At 36.0% G+C, this 24,769-nt stretch overlaps 1 protein-coding gene across 2 annotated transcripts; it reads left to right on the forward strand.

Annotated features, from left to right (window-relative positions):
• Positions 1-102: 102 nt before the first annotated feature.
• On the forward strand, positions 103-23,209 carry LOC128169054 (attractin-like protein 1). 2 transcript variants are annotated; one of them, XM_052835216.1, is made up of 28 exons: positions 103-329; positions 3,438-3,635; positions 3,888-4,016; positions 4,418-4,590; positions 4,751-4,907; positions 5,186-5,279; positions 6,217-6,439; positions 6,682-6,865; positions 7,018-7,172; positions 7,297-7,381; positions 7,700-7,776; positions 8,975-9,118; positions 9,655-9,776; positions 10,706-10,868; positions 14,043-14,243; positions 14,899-15,096; positions 15,266-15,340; positions 15,586-15,651; positions 15,798-15,891; positions 16,179-16,231; positions 16,388-16,482; positions 18,305-18,374; positions 18,477-18,631; positions 18,788-18,846; positions 19,141-19,219; positions 19,435-19,560; positions 19,802-19,955; positions 20,834-23,209. In XM_052835216.1, exons 1-28 carry the CDS (start codon positions 124-126, stop codon positions 20,929-20,931), a joined length of 3,633 nt encoding a protein of 1,210 aa, XP_052691176.1. In that variant the 5' UTR covers positions 103-123; the 3' UTR covers positions 20,932-23,209. The 2 variants fall into 2 exon arrangements, with proteins under 2 accessions (XP_052691176.1, XP_052691177.1); XM_052835217.1 differs by lacking the exon at positions 10,706-10,868 and adding an exon at positions 11,680-11,833.
• Positions 23,210-24,769: the final 1,560 nt, after the last annotated feature.

Here is a 24,769-nt window from a genome sequence, read left to right on the forward strand (position 1 = left end):
GCATAGGGAAACAACTTTTGCAAATTTTGGATTGGACTATTCGTTTAAAATTTTTATTTTTCCCGCCATTACCACTGAGTTTACATTTTCCGGTTTGACGATTTCCTGTTTGATGATTACAAGATGGCGGACAAAGAGAAAGGGAAGATGCCATCTAGTGTAGTTTTTACGTGTTTATTTCTGTTAGTCCTCTTAGTTCAGACAATATACACAGAAAAGGATACATGTACATCGTCTAACTGTGTGGAGGGCAGATGTGTGAACGGAACATGCGAGTGTGACACTGGTTGGGCTCCTCCACAATGTAAACATTGCATGGGAATAATCAGGTAAGTCGTGGAAATATGTCAGGTACGCTGGTGTAGTGGTTTCACGTTGGATATACTTTGTGTTTTATAGAGAACCTCTGTTTATGTTTCGGAGATGTGTGTAGCATAGTTATTAGTATGTCGTGAAGTACAGTATATCGGTATTAGCTGATATACATGTATCATGTATGACTGACAGTTGAACACAGGGAATTTGTTCATTTTATTTACTTGGTATTCTTTGTCACTGAACTTCTGTTCACTGAACTTCTTGATATGAAACAATGAATGAACAAGTTTGCTTTTCCAGAAAGACCGTTAAGACGCCTATGGCGTTGTTTGATGTTTTTGCTCCACTGTGATGGCCAGTCAATACACTAAAGTTATCTATCCTAAGTCACAGGATATTTATGCAGTACGTTTTCCTGAACTGTTCAGTTTTCATAAACACCTCTTGGTTCAAATGATTTTCATTCAACAAAGCAAAAAAATCTAAGGATATTTTGCTCCTTTGAAACAATTCTGCTATCTTGATAGTTTGACCAAAAGCTATTAATAATGTTAGGTTTGTGGAAACAACAACATTGAAGTACTCAGATGATAATTTGAAATAATTGTGAGAGGTATTCCATGGAACTTCCAAATAAGTTAATGTCTGATTTTTATATTTTTAAATCCCCATTTAGAGTCTTGTCAGTTTCTTAGGGTAAATAAGAAATAAAATGCCAATAAAGAATTGTCAATTTTTTTCATAATCAATTTCAATTGTACTTATTTGACATACATGTGTATTTTCATTAAAAATCATCCTTATTAAAAATTCAAGTGCCTGAAAAGGTAAACTCCATGAGAGTGTACCAAAGAAGAGTTAGATCTTGATTATTTCACTTTATGCCTCTCTTTGGGTTTTTTTAAGTAAAAATGAATCATATCAATCAGCTAAGTAATTTAGTACCAATACTTTATTTAAATGAAACTTCATCAAAAATATATCGTTCATTTATAATTTAATTAAATGCATTGATTTTTCATTTTTGTGCTTTGGCATTTAGATAGAGTGATATTAAATTCATGCATCAAGGAAATTTAAATTTTTTTACCTCTGAAAGGATTGAGTTTATTCCTAACTATGGGACCATCATTATGCACATTCTCCGCTTACCATTCCTGTCATGTCAATAACAATGACAGACCATGGAAAACCATTTTTACAGACAGATATTAAAATCTTAGTTTTGATTTTGAGATGAAACTGTACCACAAATTTTTTTCTTTTTGTTCTGCATTCTTTTCTGGAAATAATGTTTTGTCTTTATATACTTTTCATGCTTTTTGAGCCCCTTAGTTTTGGTAAGAAATTATTAATAGACAATTACATGAGTATAGATAATCAGTCTGTTATTTCAATCCATATAGTATTTTATTGAGAACTTTCAAATTGATTCTGCTGATCTTGACTGGAAACCGGTTGTAATATACATAGTTATGTATTTACAAGCAGTGTGTACAACTGCTCCCAATGATTGTTTTCTAAAACAAATCTTAACTAGAAAGTTAAACTAAATGCTACATGTATACATTTATTAAGATCAAGTATAATACTGAAATAGACATGAAATTCTAGAGAGAAAAATTAATTGTCTAACTAAAGCTGGAATCCTCAGTTTCTCTGTCTCTTCCTTCAACAGATTTATAGAGACAATACAAATTCATGTAATTAAATGAAAGACAACACCTGATATCTGAAGTAAACATCTGTGGATGTTTTACTACCTGAAGTGGTTTCTGTATAAATTGATGGGATTATGGCATAAAGCTATCATACAATATTGGGTGATGTCATGTGAAGACTTGCTATCCTATCGCCAGGTACAGAGAGTGTCCCCCAACCAGTGAAATAATGATTCCCACTATTTTTAAGATCTCACTATTTAATCAATATTGAAAATTGTAACCAGAAATTTCTTTCAACCAAATGCATCTGTGATGTTTGCAAAATAGTTTTTTCCTCAGTATGTACATTCATACACCAGTCATAGACAGTGTGTTGAAATACAGAGGGTGTTAAATCAGTAGGTATAGAAGAGGGTACAAGGTAACTGTTAGCCTGCTTCCTGTTGGTAAAAATTTACAACGAAGACTTGAACAGTGAATTACAATAAGGTAGTAAATCCTGAGGCAGCTGACTTTCCCATGATATCATGGCCCCATGGCATTTATATTACTTTATGATTTCTTTTTTAACATTGCTTGCACTTCATTTTTAATCATTATTGTCAATATTGATTAACAAGTTTAATCAAAGCAGTAGATAATAATGCAGAGTACCAAGAACACCGACTCATCAATATCAATAAAACACTTGGATGTAATTGAAATTTAGTGCGGTGTTTGTATCCCTGTTGCAGAGAGCAATAGTATTGGAATTGATTGATTTCTTCTTTGTTCTGTGGGTGTCTATGTTCTCTCATCTTAGTTGAAATGATTGAGCTTGTCGCAGTAGTTTTATCAAGTCAGCTGTTTACTTTATTCACCTCCAGATTTTATAAATCTTTTCAGTTTTTCCTCTTCTACTTAAAAAACACCACAGATATTGGCTCTTTTCTACCTGTGGCTTCTTGATCACAGAGTATCCCACGCCTGTAAAATATACACATTGTGTGACTTCATGTTTATTCATTTGATCAATATGATTTTGTTAAATTATACAACAATAAAACAACATATATTATGGTAAACATATGTGGTAAACTTTATGTTTATTCAGGGGTCTCATTAAAAGTCAGTCCCTGACTTGGCTTTAGGGGTCTTGTTGAAAGTCAGTCCCTGACTTGGCGTTATTCACAGTGCTGCGTGGTCAATATTTTTTTAACTATAAGAATTAACATGTACACATCTAGATGGGAGAGGGTAGTTGGTGATATATTGTTTGACTGCAGGGAAATGTTTGATACTGGCACATCTAGTTTAGGAAATATCTTACAAGATTATAACTTGTCTAATTACAATACAACTTGTCGAGCTTTACAACCTTTCTCAGCATTTGGACTCAATGTGTGATTTGTTCATGCCCTCTATTGCACGGATTAAAGCTTCACCATGTCTGACAGTTTGACTTTGTGTCGACAGATTACAGAACGCGGAGGGAATCATCTCGGACGGGCACAGTAATTACACCGAGGACAACAAGTGTATGTGGCTGGTGGACACCGGACAGAACCAGTCCCTGTGGTTCCAGTTCCACCAGTTCTCCACCGAGTGTGGATGGGACCACCTCTACATCTACGACGGAGACTCCGCCTTCGCTCCTTTACTGGCAGCTTTCAGGTATATACTGGTAGTACGGACATTTTCCTCTCAATAACATGTTTCTAATAGGAGGGATGTTACAGTCTTCACTGCTTTTAAATTGTTTAGTACAATTTCAGTCACACCAGCTCCATTTTGTTAAAGCATTTCAGATTAGTTAGTTTCAATGGTTTGTGTAGGAGGAAAAATACAACATAAAAACAATAGTGTGGGAATTATGTGGAACCAAGATTGTTTTGTTACTGTGGATATTTGTATATTTTTTTGCAGTGGTCTAATACACAAGGATTACACAACAACCAATGAGCTGCAGGAGATTAGAACTACCTCAGGGAAAGCTTTCCTATATTTCTACAGTGATGCAGCGTACAACATGTCAGGCTTCAATATTACCTACAGGTGAGATATTCAGTCAATTTTAAATAAATAATACTATTACTAACTGTAAATTCCTAATTTAAAGCGAGGAATTAATATCCGCTTAAATCGCGAGAAGCCGGTCTCGTGAATTCTAAAAATTCAGTCAATTTTAAATAAATAATACTATTACTGTAAATTCCTAATTTAAAGCGAGGAATTAATATCCGTGTAAAATCGCGAGAAGCCGGTCTTGTGAATTCTAAAATCTCGCTATATGAAACTATGATAAAATTTCTGCATTCGCGATTTGATGGAATCGTTGAATTGCAGAATCAAGTACTCGCATAAAATAAGGAATCTACAGCATAAGAACCTTCTTTTTTAAAATTTGTCCATGCAATGTACATTGTAAATATTATGCCATGTTTTACCCCCACCAGGAGTGGAGGTTGCCCTAAGAACTGTTCAGGACAAGGAGACTGCTCTGGGGACACATGTACTTGCCACCCAGGGTACAAAGGGAAGGACTGCAGTGACATTGTCTGTCCCAACAACTGCTCACAAAATGGAAACTGTATCAACGACCAGTGTGAGTGCTTCCAGGACTTCAAAGGTCAGTTACAGCCAATCTGGTCACTAACAAATAAAATCAATCATGATTGATTTGTCAAAGTAACTCTCTCTCTCTCTCTCTCTCTCTCTCTCTCTCTCTCTCTCTCTCTCTCTCTCTCTCTCGCTCTCTCTCTGTTATACTTCAATACTTGCGGTTCCAGGTGAGGACTGCAGTTTGACATCAGACAAGGCTTCCTGGCAGCAGAGATTTTTACAGAAGGACATCCTGACCAGGGTGTCGTCAGGGGCAGCTGTTGTTGGGGAGGATGCCTTCCTGGTTGGGGGATACTCATTCAAACCACTAGACTTCCTTGTCAAGTAAGAAATGACTCATCAAGAAGTCAATGCAAAAACTACTTCCTCTTTTATGAATTTCACTTGAGGGAGTATTTATACTTTAAAGGTATATAAATATCTCTCCAAGAAAATTTAAAGGACATATATCATGATCAAAAAGTTTGTCAATTTGATCTAAATATAAATCATGATAAACTGAATTGCCTTAAAATAAAATTGCTGTATGAGGTGAAATTACATTTACAGTATATCAGAATCATATCTAAAACAAGATTAAATGGCTTTCTTCTCTCTAATAGATACAAGATGGCATCTGGTGACCTTGAGGTGATAACTCCAGTGTCGACAGAAAACCCTGCTCCTCGCTACGGTCACTCCGTGGTGGCCTATCAGGTGAGATCTTCAGCCTACATCTAATCTATTGTCTGTCATAGTTCTTTAAATCATCCAGCTCTTTCCCTCTTGTATATGTTTATTGAATGTTTTATGTTCATTGGATGTTGTATGTCAACAGTCTTCATGTTGCCCCTTGAGGGCCCTTAATTGGTTAATAAAGAAATTGAATTGAATTGAATTGAAATTGTCAAGGTAGCAGAACACCCACAATGATACCTATCTTTGTTAAATAGGTTGTATCTTTATATCTTCCTTATAATAAAAAAAAATTAGTATTTGTTGAATCAGCTGTAGTTTAATGTGTGGATTTGCAGAACATTACATACTGATTTGCAAAACGAATTCTTAATGTTAAGCATACATGTATTTTAAAGATGCTGCAAGTATTAAACAAACCAAACTGTAGACGATGAGCTTAAAGGGGCATGGTCACGATTTTGGTCAAATTCTATTTTTATGTTTTTATTATTTACAGTGCTTTATAAATACATTTATAATGCATTCAGTCGTAGAGTTATAAGCAAGATACAGGGCTTACAATTCTTTGTCATGTAAACAAGGCTCGTGCCCTGTTTTTGTTTACATAGGTTCAATATACCAGTAAAAAATTTTTTTCCAGCTTATTTTTCTATCTTTTTATTTATTTTAAGCATAGATAAACAGTTCCTAATGTTTAATACATTCGTTTTAGGTTTAAAATTGTAATTTTTACTTTAACGTTCAAAATGTAAACAAACGCTTTGTTTACATAACGAAGAATTTTAAGCTCTGTAACTCGCTTATAACTCAACAAATGACACTCAAATTTCAGTTGCCTATTAAAATGCCTTTGTGAAGCATTGTAAATATTAAAATCGGAAAAATAATTTTTGAGCAAAATCGTGACCATGCCCCTTTAATTTGCAGAACAAATTGTACATGTTAAACTTTACAGAACAAACTGTACATGTTTGGTGGAGTTGAGGGAAATGAAACATCTAAAGACCTGTGGACCTACAGTACTACAGCCAATACTTGGTCAGTACAGCGCTACACCAGTACTGTTCCTATGGGAGTGGCAGGTCATACCGCTCACATTATCAGGGGCGTCATGTATGTCTTGTTTGGCTACAGTCCTATATACGGCTACCAGAACAGAATCCAAGAATACAATATAGGTAAAGCTTTACAGATTAATGAATTTGCAAGCTATAATAGTAGACAAATTTGAAAGCAATAGTAAAGGGCGCCTGCTAGTAAAAAAAAAGAGAATCCAAAGGAAGACTTTAAAGCTGAATGTTGAGATAAGGTGCATTGTATTTTCTAGATTTATATGTAAGCTCTCTTTGTTGATATAAAACTCTGACTACAGAAATAAATGTGATTTGATGTGTTCTAAGCTTGATTTATTGATTGACAGCTAACGATAGTTGGACTGTTCCAAAGACCAGGGGAGCCCTGGTGCAGGGAGGCTATGGACACTCCAGTGTGTACTACCCGCCCACAGACAGGATCTACATCTACGGAGGTTACCACGCCCGCAGTACCTCAAACTACGACCTCACGGACCAACTCTTCTCATTCGAACCCTCCACCAGGATCTGGTATGAGGGGATGTGTTTCCATAGACAAGTGTACATTTGTGCACATATTATGCATAGATAAAATGTTTGTTATCAACCAGTGCACTTAACACTTAATAATGAATAAGCAAATTAGTTTACATAATCTCTATTGAGATTTGTTTGGTTGACAGGATCAAGTTACGCAGTAACCAGCTCCCCCGTTATCTGCACACGGCCGTCATCGTGGATGGGATGATGATTGTTTACGGAGGGAACACCCACAATGACACGTCCATCAGCCTGGGGGCCAAGTGTTACTCCCCCGACCTCCTCCTCTACGACATTCGTAAGTAAACGCCCAATCTGTGACTGATTACTGGATTTGTTCTATCTGCTTAAAAATACCTTTTCCTGTTTATAAAAGCAGATCTTGAGATAGTTTATGATCTCTGTAAGTTCTCTTGTTTCAGATTGCAACAAATGGTCCCAGCTGGACTCATCAGAGCTGAACTTGCACGGGGCGCGCTATGGTCACTCAGCATTGACTCTAAATAGGTCAGTTGTCTATAATAGAATGTTGTTGTTTGCAGTTAACCCCATATAGGATGTGGTGCTTACTTGCTTAGATGTAGTGTGAAAAATGTTGAAATATTTATTTATATGAGTGTGAATTTGTATAGTTTTTAAACATTTTAAAGTAATGATCTCTAGACCAGACAGTAGTTTTGTAGTTTACCAGTCGACGGTTTGATAGATTGCGGAAAGTTGAAACATTTTATATTGTGTTAAGACTGTTTCATTTTATAAAGTTAATTGTTAACATTTTAGTGTAAAGTTCATTGCATCATGAATTGTATGTTCTGTACATTTCAGGAATGGTGGGACTGAGATGGTAGTGATTGGTGGATTCAGTGGAATCATGGAGGACAACGCCCTGCTCTTCTCACCAGGTGAGCTTACCTGTCCTATGTCATACATCTGTGTTAACAGACCTTTTGTGTCATACATCTGTGTTAACAGACCTGTGTGTCATACATCTGTGTTAACAGACCTTTGTGTCATACATCTGTGTTAACAGACCTTTGTGTCATACATCTGTGTTAACAGACCTGTGTGTCATACATCTGTGTTAACAGACCTGTGTGTCATACATCTATGTTAACAGACCTTTGTGTCATACATCTGTGTTAACAGACCTGTGTGTCATACATCTGTGTTAACAGACCTGTGTGTCATACATCTGTGTTAACAGACCTGTGTGTCATACATCTGTGTTAACAGACCTTTGTGTCATACATCTGTGTTAACAGACCTTTGTGTCATACATCTGTGTTAACAGACCTTTGTGTCATACATCTGTGTTAACAGACCTTTGTGTCATACATCTGTGTTAACAGACCTTTGTGTCATACATCTGTGTTAACAGACCTTTGTGTCATACATCTGTGTTAACAGACCTTTGTGTCATACATCTGTGTTAACAGACCTGTGTGTCATACATCTGTGTTAACAGACCTGTGTGTCATACATCTGTGTTAACAGACCTTTGTGTCATACATCTGTGTTAACAGACCTGTGTGTCATACATCTGTGTTAACAGACCTGTGTGTCATACATCTGTGTTAACAGACCTTTGTGTCATACATCTGTGTTAACAGACCTTTGTGTCATACATCTGTGTTAACAGACCTGTGTGTCATACATCTGTGTTAACAGACCTTTGTGTCATACATCTGTGTTAACAGACCTTTGTGTCATACATCTGTTTTAACAGACCTTTGTGTCATACATCTGTGTTAACAGACCTGTGTGTCATACATCTGTGTTAACAGACCTTTGTGTCATACATCTGTGTTAACAGACCTTTGTGTCATACATCTGTGTTAACAGACCTGTGTGTCATACATCTGTGTTAACAGACCTGTGTGTCATACATCTGTGTTAACAGACCCTGTAGAAATCAGCGGGACACTGTGTCCTATTTAGATTTATTGAAATTTGAAGTGTTTGGTGGACTTCTGAAATCAATATGGTCATAAAAGGTTATTGGAAATTAGATTTGGACAAGCAGATAACCTAATTATGAGTGCCAGTCAACTGCAGGAAAGCTTTCTGTGAATTGATCAGTGAGAGATATTTATGTTGTAGGCAACTGTTCGTACCATTCATCAGAAGTGGAGTGTGAGGGCTCTGTACAGGGGAGGTCTTGTGTGTGGAGGAGTGGTCGATGTTTGGCCTTGTCTGACCTTGACCCCAATGACACTGGAGAGAGGTCGTGTGATCCGTCAGAAGGTAGGTATCTGCTCAAAGTCAGAATAGGTGCCAGAATCTCAATCCATGAGGAGTGAATAGGTATACAATATACTGAGGACTTAAATGTAAAGCATATTTGTGTCATGAAAAATCACTATTAATAAATGAATCCATGCTGATTTATACGACTTAAACCAATATTATTTTTCTTTAATTCTCCAACTCATTGGATAGATAGAGGGATAAGATGTTGGGATGCAATGAAGAAATCTAGTTTTATCTTTGAAGTTTGTGAGGTTTAACCCCCCCACCCCCACCCCCCACCATCACTTTATATATACAGTAAAACACGCTTATAACGAAGTCCCAGGGACGGACAATTTAACTTCGTTAAAAGCGTAATTTGTTATATCCGTCAAGTTTACAACATGAAATACAGACTTGGGGAATGAAATTCACTTCGCTGTAAGCGTCAATTCATTATAAGCGTGTTCGCTATAACCGTGTTTTACTGTAATATTACAAGTGATCTTTATCACTTTATATATAATATTACATGTGATCTTTGATTCCAGGTCAGGAGGAGATATGTAAATCTTTCACGTCGTGTCCAACTTGTTTGTCGACGGCCTTTGGGTGTGTGTGGTGTGGAAAGACATGTGTAAAACAAGACAACTGTACAAACTCGGAGCTTATGGTACGACGAATCAGTCGCTTTGTGTTTCTTTGGTTTATGGCATAGTAATGTTAAAAGTATTAAAATGTTGATATTTGCTTCTTGAAATGGATAAAGTTTATTGAAAGGTAACTAAAAGGATTTTATTTTTTATGATGGTTTATTATAATATTGAACAATTAACGAATTAGTTAATTATTGGTTCCTTATATTTATGATATGTAAATGGGCTCCAGAAGAGTAACACAGAAAAAGCTTGATGTTGTTTTTATTGTTACATTTAGAATATGTGTAAACCAAATACAGAAAAAGTAATAGATCAATTCTATCAATCCAAGTTGCTCTATTTACACAACAATCTCATTTTAAATGCATTACGGTATCCTAAGAATCTAACTTATGATCAACTCTGTAGATTATTTTTTGGATGTTTTTTTTTGTTTGAAGTGTTGTCAACATTTCGCACAAAATATTAATGCATTGGTTCTCGGCCGGAGATGATTACTCCTCTAGGCACCTGATCCTACCTTTATCTTTTTAGAGGTCCGTGTTGCTCTGCTCTGAATTTGTATTTCACTATATAGATTTTTAAGATGATTGACAGTTTGTTATTGTCATTTTTCATGACAATATGTTCAAAATGAAAATGAAGCAGGCAGGTATTTTATTTTTTACAAAATACAAAATTAGCACAGGCAAAGAAATTAACCTTTGTCTTTTAAATTGAGTAAATACCCGTTTTCAAAATGGCAATAAAACATATCAATGTGGTCACAATTAACCAATGCCTGAGAATCAATACATTTTTTTTTTTTTGGCCTTATGCACTGATTTTTATTTGGTCTGAGTCATTTACCGTAGATATCTGTTGTTGCACATTTGAGCATGCTTTTCACACTCTTTGGTTGCTGTATTTTGATTTGATGCTTGTTTTTCCGTTGTCTCCTTAGAGTCCTAATAGTGCTGACAATCTGACTGAATGTTCCTATCAGACAGAGAAGCCCTGCCCTGAACAACATAAATGTCAAGGCTGTAATTCTTTCCCTGATTGTCAGTGGGGAACCGACCGCTGTGAATCTGTCGAGGACCCCGAAAAGAACAAAAGTTCAGCTGGTTAGTACAAACAAAGCTCTGGCTATAATGTCAGTATAATCGTCAGTCGCTATCTGGATGTATGATATACTAAAGATATGATCAAGTTACATACATTTATAAAGGAAATGTAAGCAATTGATGGTAGATGGAATAATATACAGGTGTTAGTATAGAAGAAGATACATCTTTAAGAAGTTGCTTCTTTAAGGAAATTACATTCAGGGGCTAGAATTAACTGATATAAGTTCCTAACAAAAGATTGCTAGAAGCTAGGCTGTTTAGTATTCTTTAGATGATAATTAACAGCCAGAGTTTTTTCAAACAAAAAGTAGGAGGTTATCAACATACTCACACTGTTGGTTTCTATTTTCCTACTCAGTAATTTCTTTAATATTTCTGTGGTAAATCAATTCCCTTAGTGAACAATAAATTACCTAAGTGGTAATTAAAGCAATTAACTAAGAGGCAAGTTGTTTTTTAAGTTACTGTAGATAAAGTTTGTTAAACCAAACAATGTAAAGAAGTTATTGCACAGTGCTAATAACCTCTATAAACTAGCATTAAGAACCTCCTAGATCTACATGTGTAGTGTTTGATGAATGAGTTTTGATTTTGTGGTGTTTTGCATGATTGTTAAAGCCGTTTAACTTAATGTAGAGTCTTAGAGCTGAGAAAACTGACTGAAATCAGACCATTTAGGTGCAAACAAATCAACCCTTTTTTAAGAGCGGAACAGTTCTGCTGTTCCAGATTTGTTACTCTTCTGAAGTCCATGGTCCCCAGACAGACTCGCCAAGGGTCTCTCTGTACATACAAAACTTGTTTATAGAGTACCTCACACAATGCTCACCTCTGCCCCCCACAACACAGCAGTGCCTGTAACCTCAACCACAACTGTGTGGCCTGTGTGCAGCTCAGGACCTGCAAATGGAACCAGACAGCTCGAGAATGTCAGAGTAAAATACACACCACAGGATCTCACTGTAAGAGTACATAGAATGTCAGAGTAAAATACACACCACGGGATCTCACTGTAAGAGTACATAGAATGTCAGAGTAAAATACACACCATGGGATCTCACTGTAAGAGTACATAGAATGTCAGAGTAAAATACACACCACAGGATCTCACTGTAAGAGTACATAGAATGTCAGAGTAAAATACACACCACAGGATCTCACTGTAAGAGTACATAGAAGGTCAGAGTGAAATACACACCATGGGATCTCACTGTAAGAGTACATAGAATGTCAGAGTAAAATACACACCACGGGATCTCACTGTAAGAGTACATAGAATGTCAGAGTAAAATACACACCACAGGATCTCACTGTAAGAGTACATAGAATGTCAGAGTAAAATACACACCATGGGATCTCACTGTAAGAGTACATAAATTCTCAGAGTAAAGTAAACACTATGGGATCTCACTGTAAGAGTACATAAATTCTCAGAGTAAAATACACACCATGGGGTCTAACTGTAAGAGTACATAGAATGTCAGAGTAAAATACACACCATGGGATCTTACTGTAAGAGTACATAGAATGTCAGAGTAAAATACACAGTACGGGATCTCACTGTAGGAATACATAGATTGTCAGAGTAAAATACATACCATGGGATCTCACTGTAAGAGTACATAGAATGTCAGAGTAAAATACACACCATGGGATCTCACTGTAAGAGTACATAGAATGTCAGAGTAAAATACACACCATGGGATCTCACTGTAAGAGTACATAGAATGTCAGAGTAAAATACACACCACAGGATCTCACTGTAAGAGTACATAGAATGTCAGAGTAAAATACACACCACAGGATCTCACTGTAAGAGTACATAGAAGGTCAGAGTGAAATACACACCATGGGATCTCACTGTAAGAGTACATAGAATGTCAGAGTAAAATACACACCACGGGATCTCACTGTAAGAGTACATAGAATGTCAGAGTAAAATACACACCACAGGATCTCACTGTAAGAGTACATAGAATGTCAGAGTAAAATACACACCATGGGATCTCACTGTAAGAGTACATAAATTCTCAGAGTAAAGTAAACACCATGGGATCTCACTGTAAGAGTACATAAATTCTCAGAGTAAAATACACACCATGGGGTCTAACTGTAAGAGTACATAGAATGTCAGAGTAAAATACACACCATGGGATCTTACTGTAAGAGTACATAGAATGTCAGAGTAAAATACACAGTACGGGATCTCACTGTAGGAATACATAGATTGTCAGAGTAAAATACATACCATGGGATCTCACTGTAAGAGTACATAGAATGTCAGAGTAAAATACACACCATGGGATCTTACTGTAAGAGTACATAGAATGTCAGAGAAAAATATACACCATGGGATCTCACTGTAAGAGTACATAAAATGTCAGAGAAAAATATACACCACAGGATCTCACTGTAAGAGTACATAGAATGTCAGAGTAAAATACACACCACGGGATCTCACTGTAAGAGTACATAAAATGTCAGAGTAAAATACACACCACGGGATCTGACTGTAAGAGTACATAGAATGTCAGAGTAAAATACACACCATGGGATCTCACTGTAAGAGTACATAGAATGTCAGAGTGAATAACACACCATGGGATCTCACTGTAAGAGTACATAAATTCTCAGAGTAAAGTAAACACCATGGGATCTCACTGTAAGAGTACATAGAATGTCAGAGTAAAATACACACCACAGGATCTCACTGTAAGAGTACATAGAATGTCAGAGTAAAATACACACCATGGGATCTCACTGTAAGAGTACATAGAATGTCAGAGTAAAATACACACCACGGGATCTCGCTGTAAGAGTACATAGAATGTCAGAGTAAAATACAAAGCACGGGATCACATTGTAAGAGTACATAGAATGTCAGAGTAAAATACTCACCACAGGATCACACTGTAAGAGTACATAGAATGTCAGAGTAAGTGTAAGTGAGTGTGATGTCATATTGAGATTTAATTGTTCTCAATTTACATCTTGACTCTTAGCTTTACTTCACTGCTCTTTTGAAAAGTAATTTGTTTTGTCGTCCTTATTGATTTTTGTTAACTGGTACAAATTTTGCTATTATGTAATTCAGAAGGATTAATACCTGGATTTTCCTATAAACTGATGATTGTCATTATTTAATGATTTCTTTTTTTCCTGTTGTGTTAGATACATTCAATGACCTTGATGACCTCAATAAGACATCATGTCGGACCCCCTGCTACCTCAAAACCGACTGTGAGAACTGTACTTCGTCCAGTTGTATGTGGTGCAGTAACCAACAGAAATGTGTGGAGACCAACGCCTACGTAGCCACATTTATCTATGGACAATGTATGGAGTGGACGACAGACAAATCAAAGTGTCCGTGTAAGTACAACTACAAAAATAATGTCTACTGAACTAGATAATCACCACAGACAAATCAAAGTGTCCTTGTAAGTAGAACAACACAAGACCTGTCTACTGAACTAGATAATCATAACAGACAAATCAAAGTGTCCTTGTTAGTAGAACAACACAAGACCTGTCTACTGAACTAGATAAGCGTCATGTATTAAATGATAATGCTAAACTGAAATACCATTGATCTAAATGTCTTTATTGTGTGCAGGAACCTTATTTTCACTGATGTTTAAGAAAATGCTATGTGTTTATTTGTCTGTTTAAATTTTTTGTGAATTTATTAAAGATCAAAACTACCTCAAAATAGGTAGAAAGTCCTCTTTAGAAATCATAATTGTTTTTCCTCAATGTTTTGATTTTCAAAAATGTCAATAACTAGTACATGTACCATAAAAAAAAAACCAGTGATACATTGTCAATGTGGATAAAGCTTTATTCAAGAGTAGACATTTTTAAGGGAAGATATTTCTAAAAAGGGTTTTTTTGGCATATTTATTAGATGCTTATAATTTCTGACAGAAAAAAGTTCTAGATATACAGTAGATGGGCTGGTGGTCGAAATAATCATCAGAGAAATGCTGAGTCAAATTAAAGATATGTAATCTGTGTCTCCTTATAGCCACTCGATGCTCGGACCTTCACTCCTGTAAAGACTGTCAGTCAAACCCATTGTGTGGGTGGTGTAATGACCCCAGCAACACAGGGATTGGTCGATGTGTGGAGGGCGGAGCCTCAGGACCTGTCAATCAAACCAATCACCAGATGACAGACCTCAGTATATGTCCAATCACTCAGTGGTACTTTGTGGACTGTCCAGGTGGGTGATGCTGACCTTAATCTGTGTGATAATTTAATACATCATTTAATGAGTGGAACTGTTCACTGGTGATGCTGTCATCATTCAGTTGCTTAAAGGCTATGTAGACAACCCTGTTATAAGGCTCAATGAGAGTTTTTTAACTAACAGCTCCCTCTGTATGTTTCAGAGTGCCAGTGTAATGGCCACAGCACCTGTTTAAACGTGACTGGAGAATGTGACAGCTGTCAGAACATGACAGAAGGTAAGAGTCCAACATTTAAAGCTAAAGCAGGTAAAAAGTTTCTTCATTTCTGGCCCCATTGACCTGAAAACTCATTGAATTCACCTTTGATTTCAGTCTCACTTTTATACTATGAAAATATAGTGAAAAGGTTGGACTGAGATAAAGAGAGAACTTGTCTAAAGATTGTGGTTCCAGGAGCTGTTCTTTTGTTATTGATTGCACTAAAGATTGAACATATTCAAATTTGACTTTATCTATTACAGGAAAGAATTGTGAGGTGTGTATGTACGGCTTCTTTGGTGATTCTACCAATGGAGGACGATGTTCCCGTGAGTAAAATTGACGTCTCAATAAGTGAACTATTAACAAAAATGTCAATTGAAAACAAAATGCAAAACAGGCCAAGAAACATTAGAACCTTATCTAGATACAAACCCAGTGGTTCTTAGGTTAATGGTTACAATTTGTTTTTCAGCATGCCAGTGTAATGGTCAGGCAGACAGCTGTGACAACAAGTCGGGGGCGTGTTTCTGTAGGACCAGAGGGGTGGTGGGGGACAACTGTGACAGGTAAACATCCACCGTACTGTTCAGATTCCCCGTTGTAGTGTTCGACCAAGATATAGTGCAGTTTATATAAATTTGAGTTATGTTCAATGCTATATTTAAATAAATGTTATAAAGTTGTATGTCAATAAATACACATGTTCTAATCAGTCACCTTGTGGTGGTCGTTAATTATGCATGGTCTGAAATGGGGGAGGGGTTTTCATCAGGAAGAAATGCTTAGGTTTATTCATTTATATGACATAATTTATAAATAGTATGAGCTTTAAGAATTTTTCTTTTTATTACAGATGTGATGAACCACACAAATACTTTGGGAATCCTAAAACTGGAACATGTTATTGTAAGTAAAGCAGATTTATTCATTAATGGCACTTCAGAGTATTGTGTTCATATTAATTTACACCCAAGTAAACAATTTTTTTTTTAGACAAAGATATAGAAATGGGGTTAGGCTATTGTAAATATGACAAGTTAATATATAATTACAATATTACAGATAACCTGGTGACGGACTACCAATTCACCTTTAACCTTTCCAAAAAGGAGGACAAACCCTACACTCAGATCAACTTCATGAACATCCCCTCCTCGGTGAGATAAGTCAGCCGACAAAATCCAACATCTTGTTCTCAAGAAGAGATTCCTATCCAAACATTTGTTTAACCTCAAAAAGACAAATCTGTCTCTAGAACTCAAAACCATATTTATATCAACCAAAACCTATCGTCATGTCTTTCAAAAGACAAGTCTATAGATTCTTAACAAAACATTTAAACTTTAGAAAAAAAATCAAGTTTGTAGAATCTTAACTTTTCATTTGCACTCCAAAATAACAATTTAACCTAACATCTGAGCCAGATTAGTATAATTCTAGAGCCATCATCTTATCATCCCATCCACGGTACGATAATTCTGTCTCTAAAACCTCAGTATAATTCTAGAGCCATCATCTTATCATCCCATCCAGGGTATGATAAGTCTGTCTCTAAAACCTCAGTATAATTCTAGAGCCATCATCTTATCATCCCATCCACGGTATAAGTCTGTCTCTAAAACCTCAGTATAATTCTAGAGCCATCATCTTATCATCCCATCCAGGGTATGATAAGTCTGTCTCTAAAACCTCAGTATAATTCTAGAGCCATCATCTTATCATCCCATCCAGGGTATGATAAGTCTGTCTCTAAAACCTCAGTATAATTCTAGAGCCATCATCTTATCATCCCATCCAGGGTACGATAAGTCTGTCTCTAAAACCTCAGTATAATTCTAGAGCCATCATCTTATCATCCCATCCAGGGTACGATAAGTCTGTCTCTAAAACCTCAGTATAATTCTAGAGCCATCATCTTATCATCCCATCCAGGGTAAGACAAGTCTGTCTCTAAAACCTCAGTATAATTCTAGAGCCATCATCTTATCATCCCATCCAGGGTACGATAAGTCTGTCTCTAAAACCTCAGTATAATTCTAGAGCCATCATCTTATCATCCCATCCAGGGTACGATAAGTCTGTCTCTAAAACCTCAGTATAATTCTAGAGCCATCATCTTATCATCCCATCCAGGGTACGATAAGTCTGTCTCTAAAACCTCAGTATAATTCTAGAGCCATCATCTTATCATCCCATCCAGGGTACGATAAGTCTGTCTCTAAAACCTCAGTATAATTCTAGAGCCATCATCTTATCATCCCATCCAGGGTACGATAAGTCTGTCTCTAAAACCTCAGTATAATTCTAGAACCATCATCTTATCATCCCATCCAGGGTATGATAAGTCTGTCTCTAAAACCTCAGTATAATTCTAGAGCCATCATCTTATCATCCCATCCACGGTATGATAAGTCTGTCTCTAAAACCTCAGTATAATTCTAGAGCCATCATCTTATCATCCCATCCAGGGTATGATAAGTCTGTCTCTAAAACCTCAGTATAATTCTAGAGCCATCATCTTATCATCCCATCCAGGGTATGATAAGTCTGTCTCTAAAACCTCAGTATAATTCCATCATCTTATCATCCCATCCAGGGTATGATAAGTCTGTCTCTAAAACCTCAGTATAATTCTAGAGCCATCATCTTATCATCCCATCCACGGTATGATAAGTCTGTCTCTAAAACCTCAGTATAATTCTAGAGCCATCATCTTATCATCCCATCTGCGGTACGATAAGTTTGTCTCTAAAACCTCAGTATAATTCTAGAGCCATCATCTTATCATCCCATCCACGGTATAAGTCTGTCTCTAAAACCTCATCATCAAATCTAGTGTTGCTCTGCAGCACAGATTTGAAAGGTTTCCCATAACTTTTGTTAACAAGTCCCCACCTCCCCATCCCAACATTGAATGCAGTAAATTCTAGTCTCCATATTTTAATTTATTAAATGAAAAAACCATTTTTCTTTTTCCAGAGTGAGAGGGATGTTGACTTCAAAGTGAATTGTTCAGGGGTTGCTTACTTGAATATAACAATGAAAAAAAGTAAGTCTATATTTGAACATCATAGGAAAACTAATGGGAGAATAATGTGTTTGACTGATTTCTGTTTTTGTATGAACTGTACGTATGTGTGTCTGTTTGTAGAATCCCAGGGGGACAGAGAGACCATCATTGTCCAGAAACACTTGTGTAACTACTTCCGGGCCAAGTTTGACCACGGCGAGTATTCCTTCGGACCGGAAGAGAACACCACCTTTCTGGTTTATGTTTATGGATTTAAAACTCCATTCTGGCTCCAGGTTTGTACATGAACACACCTTAATTAAATATTCAAGTTTGTACATCAATTTGTAATTATATATAATTATGTAGACCAATACAAAATCAGAAAATTTAGTTTAGAAAGATTAACTTGTAGTTTGATGTATTTTGATAGTTTCTCTGGATATTTTCAGATCTCCTTTTCCCAGTTTGCCAAGATAGACTTGGTCCATTTCTTTGTGACATTTTTCAGGTAAAAAATTCATCTTAAAATTTCACAAACTAGAAACGGATGCAAAGGTCTTTAATAACAAGAGCTTTTGTTTGTTTACATTGTTCAAGCATTGAAACTGCATTAGTGGGTTAGATAATTATAGCACTTTCCTATATCAGTTCAGTTTTTTATTAACTTTAAGCTATACAGCTTTTCAGTACAATAAATATAAACAATATACACGTACAGTATATATACTGTGGAAACATTAGAATTTGTGTTGGCTCAATTTTCGTGGCACTCGTAAATCAACAACCTGGTTGCTCTTTTCAGTTGTTTCCTGTCCTTGCTCATCATTGCGGCGGTCCTGTACAAAATAAAACACAAGTACGACAACTACCGCCGGAGACAGGTCAGTCTTCTGTAAACAGACTTTAGTAAGGACAGTCCATAATAATCCTGAATGATGATGACTCTTATGTGTTTTATCTCTTCTCAGTTATAATTTAGTGGGTTTATAAGGAAGAGATAACTTGAAGTCTGGTCAGTAAAGTGTCACATGTAGTGGCTAAAGAATTCAAAGACATCAGAAATTAGATATACAATTCTCTTTTTCCTTATTTGTAGCGTATGATGGTAGAAATGGAAGAGATGGCTAGTCGACCATTTTCTTCCATCACCGTGGAGATAGACAGGAAGTACAGTCAGATTGGAGCCGAGAAAAAAGAAACGGATCTCAGAAAACGAAAAAAGGTAAGCTTCTTGCAGATAAGATTTCAAAAATTAATTTTTGTTGTTGAATCATATTATTTTACAGTATTTTAAAACCAGTTTACATGCTAATTCACTATGGCTAGTTGCATATTAATGATTAACAAGCACTGAATCATAAATGATAACGTTATATCGGTTAAAACTAGTTTACATAGTTATCACTCTTGCTAGCTGCTTCATGTACTGAAGTATATTTTAGACCTTAACTTTATATTTCCAGACCAGCTCAAAACCGAGTCAGATAGCTTGTGAGCCACTGCACCACCAAAAGGCGGCGGTCATGTCGCTGATAGTACAGCTACCGACCGGTGAGGATGAATGGACGCCTAATGGAGCCTCAGGGGTAGCCATAGCTAGCGCACTAGTGACTGTGGGTAAGGGATTTATTTTAGTTTACCTGTCAGACTTGGGGTAGGTGGCCTGTTCAGGTGTAATACAAGTTTGGGTCAGGTTGTAAGGACAACCTTGTGTTGTTATGTCTTCCTCTTCAGCCATGTGAACCATATACAGTGGAGCCTCAGTTATCCGGACGCTTTCGTTCCCAAGTCCAATCATCCGGATAGGTGAAGCGTCCGGATATCTGAAATGAGTCTATTGTTGTCATGAATGATAATGTATTTGTATACAATGGCTCCCAGTGTTGATACTAGGTTTTTTTGCCTTTTATACCATATAGCAACACATGCTAGAGTTGTCTGTTTATATGAATGCTTTTAGATATAAAGAACTCTGCTTTATTTTATTATTTTGTCATGAAATATTAACCGGACAATAATGATAACCAAATCTAGCTAAATTCTTTGTGTCCAAGTGTGATATGTCTGTGATACACTGTTGTTCGCAATTTTCCAATTTTTGAAAGTGATTTGGCAAGTCAGTGTGTTTATACAAGCTACTCATGAGGGTCTAGCACGTAAAAAAGGTGTGAAACTTAATTGTCAGGGGTAATCTTTTGTACTGAGTAGGGTATTCTCAAATTTTACCGTCCGGTAAAGTAGTAAATCAGTGTTTTGTGGTAAAAACAGACCGTCCGGATCCGGAACGCGGAATTCCGGATAAATGAGACAAAATAACGTACAAAAAATATGTTCCCAAATAAAATCGTCCGTAAACTGAAGCGTCCAGTTATCTGGCGTCCGGATATCTGAGGCCCCACTGTATTGGTATTAAAGTTTTACAAATTAGAATACACTTGTTGTTGCCAAGAGCATACTGAACAGAAAATAAAAAAATTTCATCAATTATATTGCAGGACATCATCGAAAACAGAGTTTGGAGCACGGAGGGAAAGGGGACAAAAGTAAACACAAGAAAGTTCTGTTTCCTGGGACCCAGGATGTGTGCGTCTAGTCCATTCTCTAGGGTCCACCCCTGGTGTTCTCAGGGAGTGGCTATTATTCTGGTGATGAAAAGGGAGTTGTGATTGTGCATTCCTATGAAAACTATTTAAACAAAAAATAAAAGGTGCTATTGTTTGAATACATAGACACTAGCTATATCGGTTGAACAATGCAATGTTACTTAAATCTATTGTATCAGAGTTGTTTTCTGTGATGTGTTGATGGATCATTACTTTTGTATCATTCCTATTGTGACTCAGAGACATTGTATTCTCTATCCATGCTGTGAAACCAGTGATGGAATGAACAGATGTTTGCTTATTATCTTTGTGGCATTTCTTTCATCCAATCAGTGGTATTTACTCTAATATCTTTTTCTTTTCTTGAGATCTGCTAAATTAATAATTTATACCATATATTTACAAAATGCAAAGCAGCTGGAATGATTAAGATTTATAGCATTTAATTGAATTATTTCCTGTTCTTTTCCGTAACACGTCGGACTAGTCAGTTGTCCCTGTCTCTTGTGAAGGTCCTTCTTTCTGTGATATTTTTACCTTGTTAACTTTTAGACATCATGTTGTACATACTGGTCTCTGTTTTTATTGTTGTAGGGGGTAGATATTCCCCTCAGTGTTATGTGCTGCTTCAACTGGGGCTGTTGTCCATAAAGGGGACTAAGTCATACCCCATGTTTGTAAATACACCATGGAAGTTAAGATACTTTTGTCATTAGTGCTGTCAATTCATTGTACATATTATTTTCTCACATACAAGGTCACATGGACCTTCAGAAAACAAGCAAATTTCTTTTTTCTTTTGAGTCTTTTTAATCATACATATCATTTCACAAACATTATCTCCAGGGTTTAGATTTAATCTGACAAATGTGCAGCAATGAAAAATAATCTTGAATTTAATGGTTCCCTCCATAGGGATCTTGTATTGTTGTAGTCTGCAGCAATATGAGTATATTATTAAATATACATGTGTATATAGTAGTTTCTTTTCTTAATATAGTCACTGTCTATAACATTTTTTAAAAGGCCAAATAGACCAAAGTTCACTGTATAGGTTATTATGTAATCAAATTTTGTATGATTGTATGAATAATTTATTGATTTCAGAATGAATGTTTATCTCGGAGAGAGAGAAATAGAGAACGGTTTTAAAATGCATATCATTTTTATTGTAAATAACTAAGTACTTACTGCTATATGTATATATGTATGTGACAAGACGCATTATATAAACTAATATGATGACCCATAGAAAGATGTCATTATCTTAAGGTGTGCTCTTTTTCATATATTTTTCTTAATAATGACCTTCTACATTAATGTAAACAATTTTCACCCTGATTTATTGTAAAAGCAGGTCTTTTTTATGAAATTTATCTTCAATTTCTTGTCATTGTTCAGCCGTTGTTGACCTTGTGTTACTTATATAGTAAAGTTATTTGTTTTCCCTGAGGCTTGTACAGGGCATTTGTTTCACAATGATGTATGAACAAACAACAGATTTAGAAATCCAGAGTTGTTCCACAACAGCCACTGTAAAAACTAGCTTGGTCTCTTTCATATTGTATTCTTCCTGTGCAATTCAGTGCATCAAAATCTGTATATTTTTGGTGAATATAATATCAGGGATTCAAAAATTTGATGAATGGTAATCTATAGAAAATGTTGCCGATTTTGTGGGAGGCTTGTATTTGTGTATAACTGAGACTTTTACTGGGTCTGTGAGAGAATGGTGGGATATGTGTGAATGGGCAGAACTTTGTGAGAAATTATTGCTATCATTGAAAACCAATGCCAGTTCTGACCATGGGCGCCTTCTGGAGATCTCTTAATCAACTAATTTAAATCTAATTTACACAATAGAAAACTTGTATAAGTTTACAAATTAATGTTTGAGAGACTCCATTTTAGAAAAAAAAGTAAAGCAGTCAATCAATACAATCTGATCCCAACAGGAATTTAATTCTTAATTGTGGATGATCCAATGGGAATGAGGCACAATAAAGATGAATTCAGTAATTGGTCCCTGGTCCATAGGTCTAAAGTGATGGATCGTAGCATGTAAGAGACTAGCTGCAGAGCTGTAGCTCCAAGTCTGAAAAAATTTGAGTGGATGATCCAGGTCTACAGACCTGCAGCTAGAGAGAGAGAGAGAGAGAGAGAGAGAGAGACTGGTATGTTCTTATTGTACTTGTTTGTTGTTCAGAAGTTCATTGGTGAAATGTGTGTAGTCTAAAAAACCATACAAAATAAACAGAAAACATCTCACTCTTTGTTCTAAGTTATCAATGGAGACCCAGTCTTTTTAGTTGAAGTACAATAGGGCCTATAATGCATACTATAAATGCCAAATATACATTGAAAGGATGTAACAGAAATATTAACCAATCATTGTTGTTAAGACTAGAACATGTATTTATCCTGCAACTCCCCCTTGCATTGACTGTAACCAAATACATGAAAGCAATATTTGGTCAGTGCCTTAATACATGTATAGCCTTGTGCATTTATCTAACACTCAAATGCAATGTGACGTCATCTTTCTTGCTTTATTTACGTCATGGTTTCATCTGCAGATTTTTAACAAAATTTGCCAAAAAATGTTTGAGACATAAATTGTAAAATTATGTTGCAGGATAAACAAGAATAGAATTCCAGGGTCCCCCACCGGTCAAGCAGTATACTAGTATACTGTATATTGGAATATTTTCAAACATTCAGGGCTGTTCCAGAATGAAATGTGTGGGGAGGTTGGGAGGAACATTTTTTTACCCCCACTACCCATTTTTTTTTCTATTTTTCCTGTCGCAAATATATCCAAAATACTACAATCTAAAAGAACTTGACCAAAGTATTAGCGGTATAAACATTTGGAATAAATTAAATAAAAATCCGTCAAAATTTGTAGGCATGAGAGCGCTTACAAGGTCACAAAGTCCCATAACTCCAACAAAAAGTATCGACCAAAGCTGATTTTCGAACTTGACCAAGGTAATAGTAGTATAAACATTTGGTATAAATTTAATGAAAATCCGTCAAAATTTGTAGGTATGAGAGCGCTTACAAGGTCAATTTTTTTATAAAAAGGAGTCGTTATTGTGGTCAAAGTCCCATAACTCCAACAAAAAGTATCGACCAATGCTGATTTTCGAACTTGACCAAGGTAATAGTAGTATAAACATTTGGTATAAATTTAATGAAAATCCGTCAAAATTTGTAGGTATGAGAGCGCTTACAAAAAAGTGTGACGGACGGACGCACGCACACACGGACGGACGCCCGGCATTTCTATGTCCCCGCACCGTGTTGCGGCGGGGGACAAAAAATTAGACATTTACCACACCGTTTGTTAAAGGGGGCATCTCAAAGTTTGTAAATTTTTAACATAGGACCCTATGGGATTTTGCTTGAAATGTATCAATTTTGCTCATTTTTTACAATTTTCTTAAACTTCTGCCCTAGGGATTTCTTTTTCGGTTCTACATATTAAAGATATTGCTAAAAGGCATCAAATGGTCAAATAAAAAAAACCTTTTACCTCCTGGTTTATTCCAGGGGTCTTATCAAAGTTGTTTTTTGTATGCCCAATTTCCCAGTTTGTCAGATAATGGCTATTTTTTATTTGAAAAAGACGAAAATGGTGAACTTTATAGTATTATTAAAACATTTAGACATATTTTAGTAATAAATAAATATATAACATCACATAGTTAAGGTCATTAATATAAAATACATGGTTACTGTTTTGAAATATATGAATTAAGCTTTATTTAGGTGGGTTAAGAAAACGTGGCAGAGGGCTAGACTTGCTGAACCCTCTTCACATTT

This window comes from Crassostrea angulata, unplaced genomic scaffold, assembly GCF_025612915.1.
Source record: "Crassostrea angulata isolate pt1a10 unplaced genomic scaffold, ASM2561291v2 HiC_scaffold_92, whole genome shotgun sequence".
Taxonomy (NCBI): Eukaryota; Metazoa; Mollusca; class Bivalvia; order Ostreida; family Ostreidae; genus Magallana; species Magallana angulata.

Bases quoted from the DNA above. Each gene is read 5' to 3' on its own strand.
- LOC128169054 (XM_052835216.1), top strand. From the start codon at position 124: ATGGCGGACAAAGAGAAAGGGAAGATGCCATCTAGTGTAGTTTTTACG. The intron at 7,382-7,699 runs GTCAGTTGTCTA...TGTACATTTCAG, and splicing joins TCAGCATTGACTCTAAATAG to GAATGGTGGGACTGAGATGG. The intron at 15,097-15,265 runs GTGGGTGATGCT...TGTATGTTTCAG, and splicing joins GTACTTTGTGGACTGTCCAG to AGTGCCAGTGTAATGGCCAC.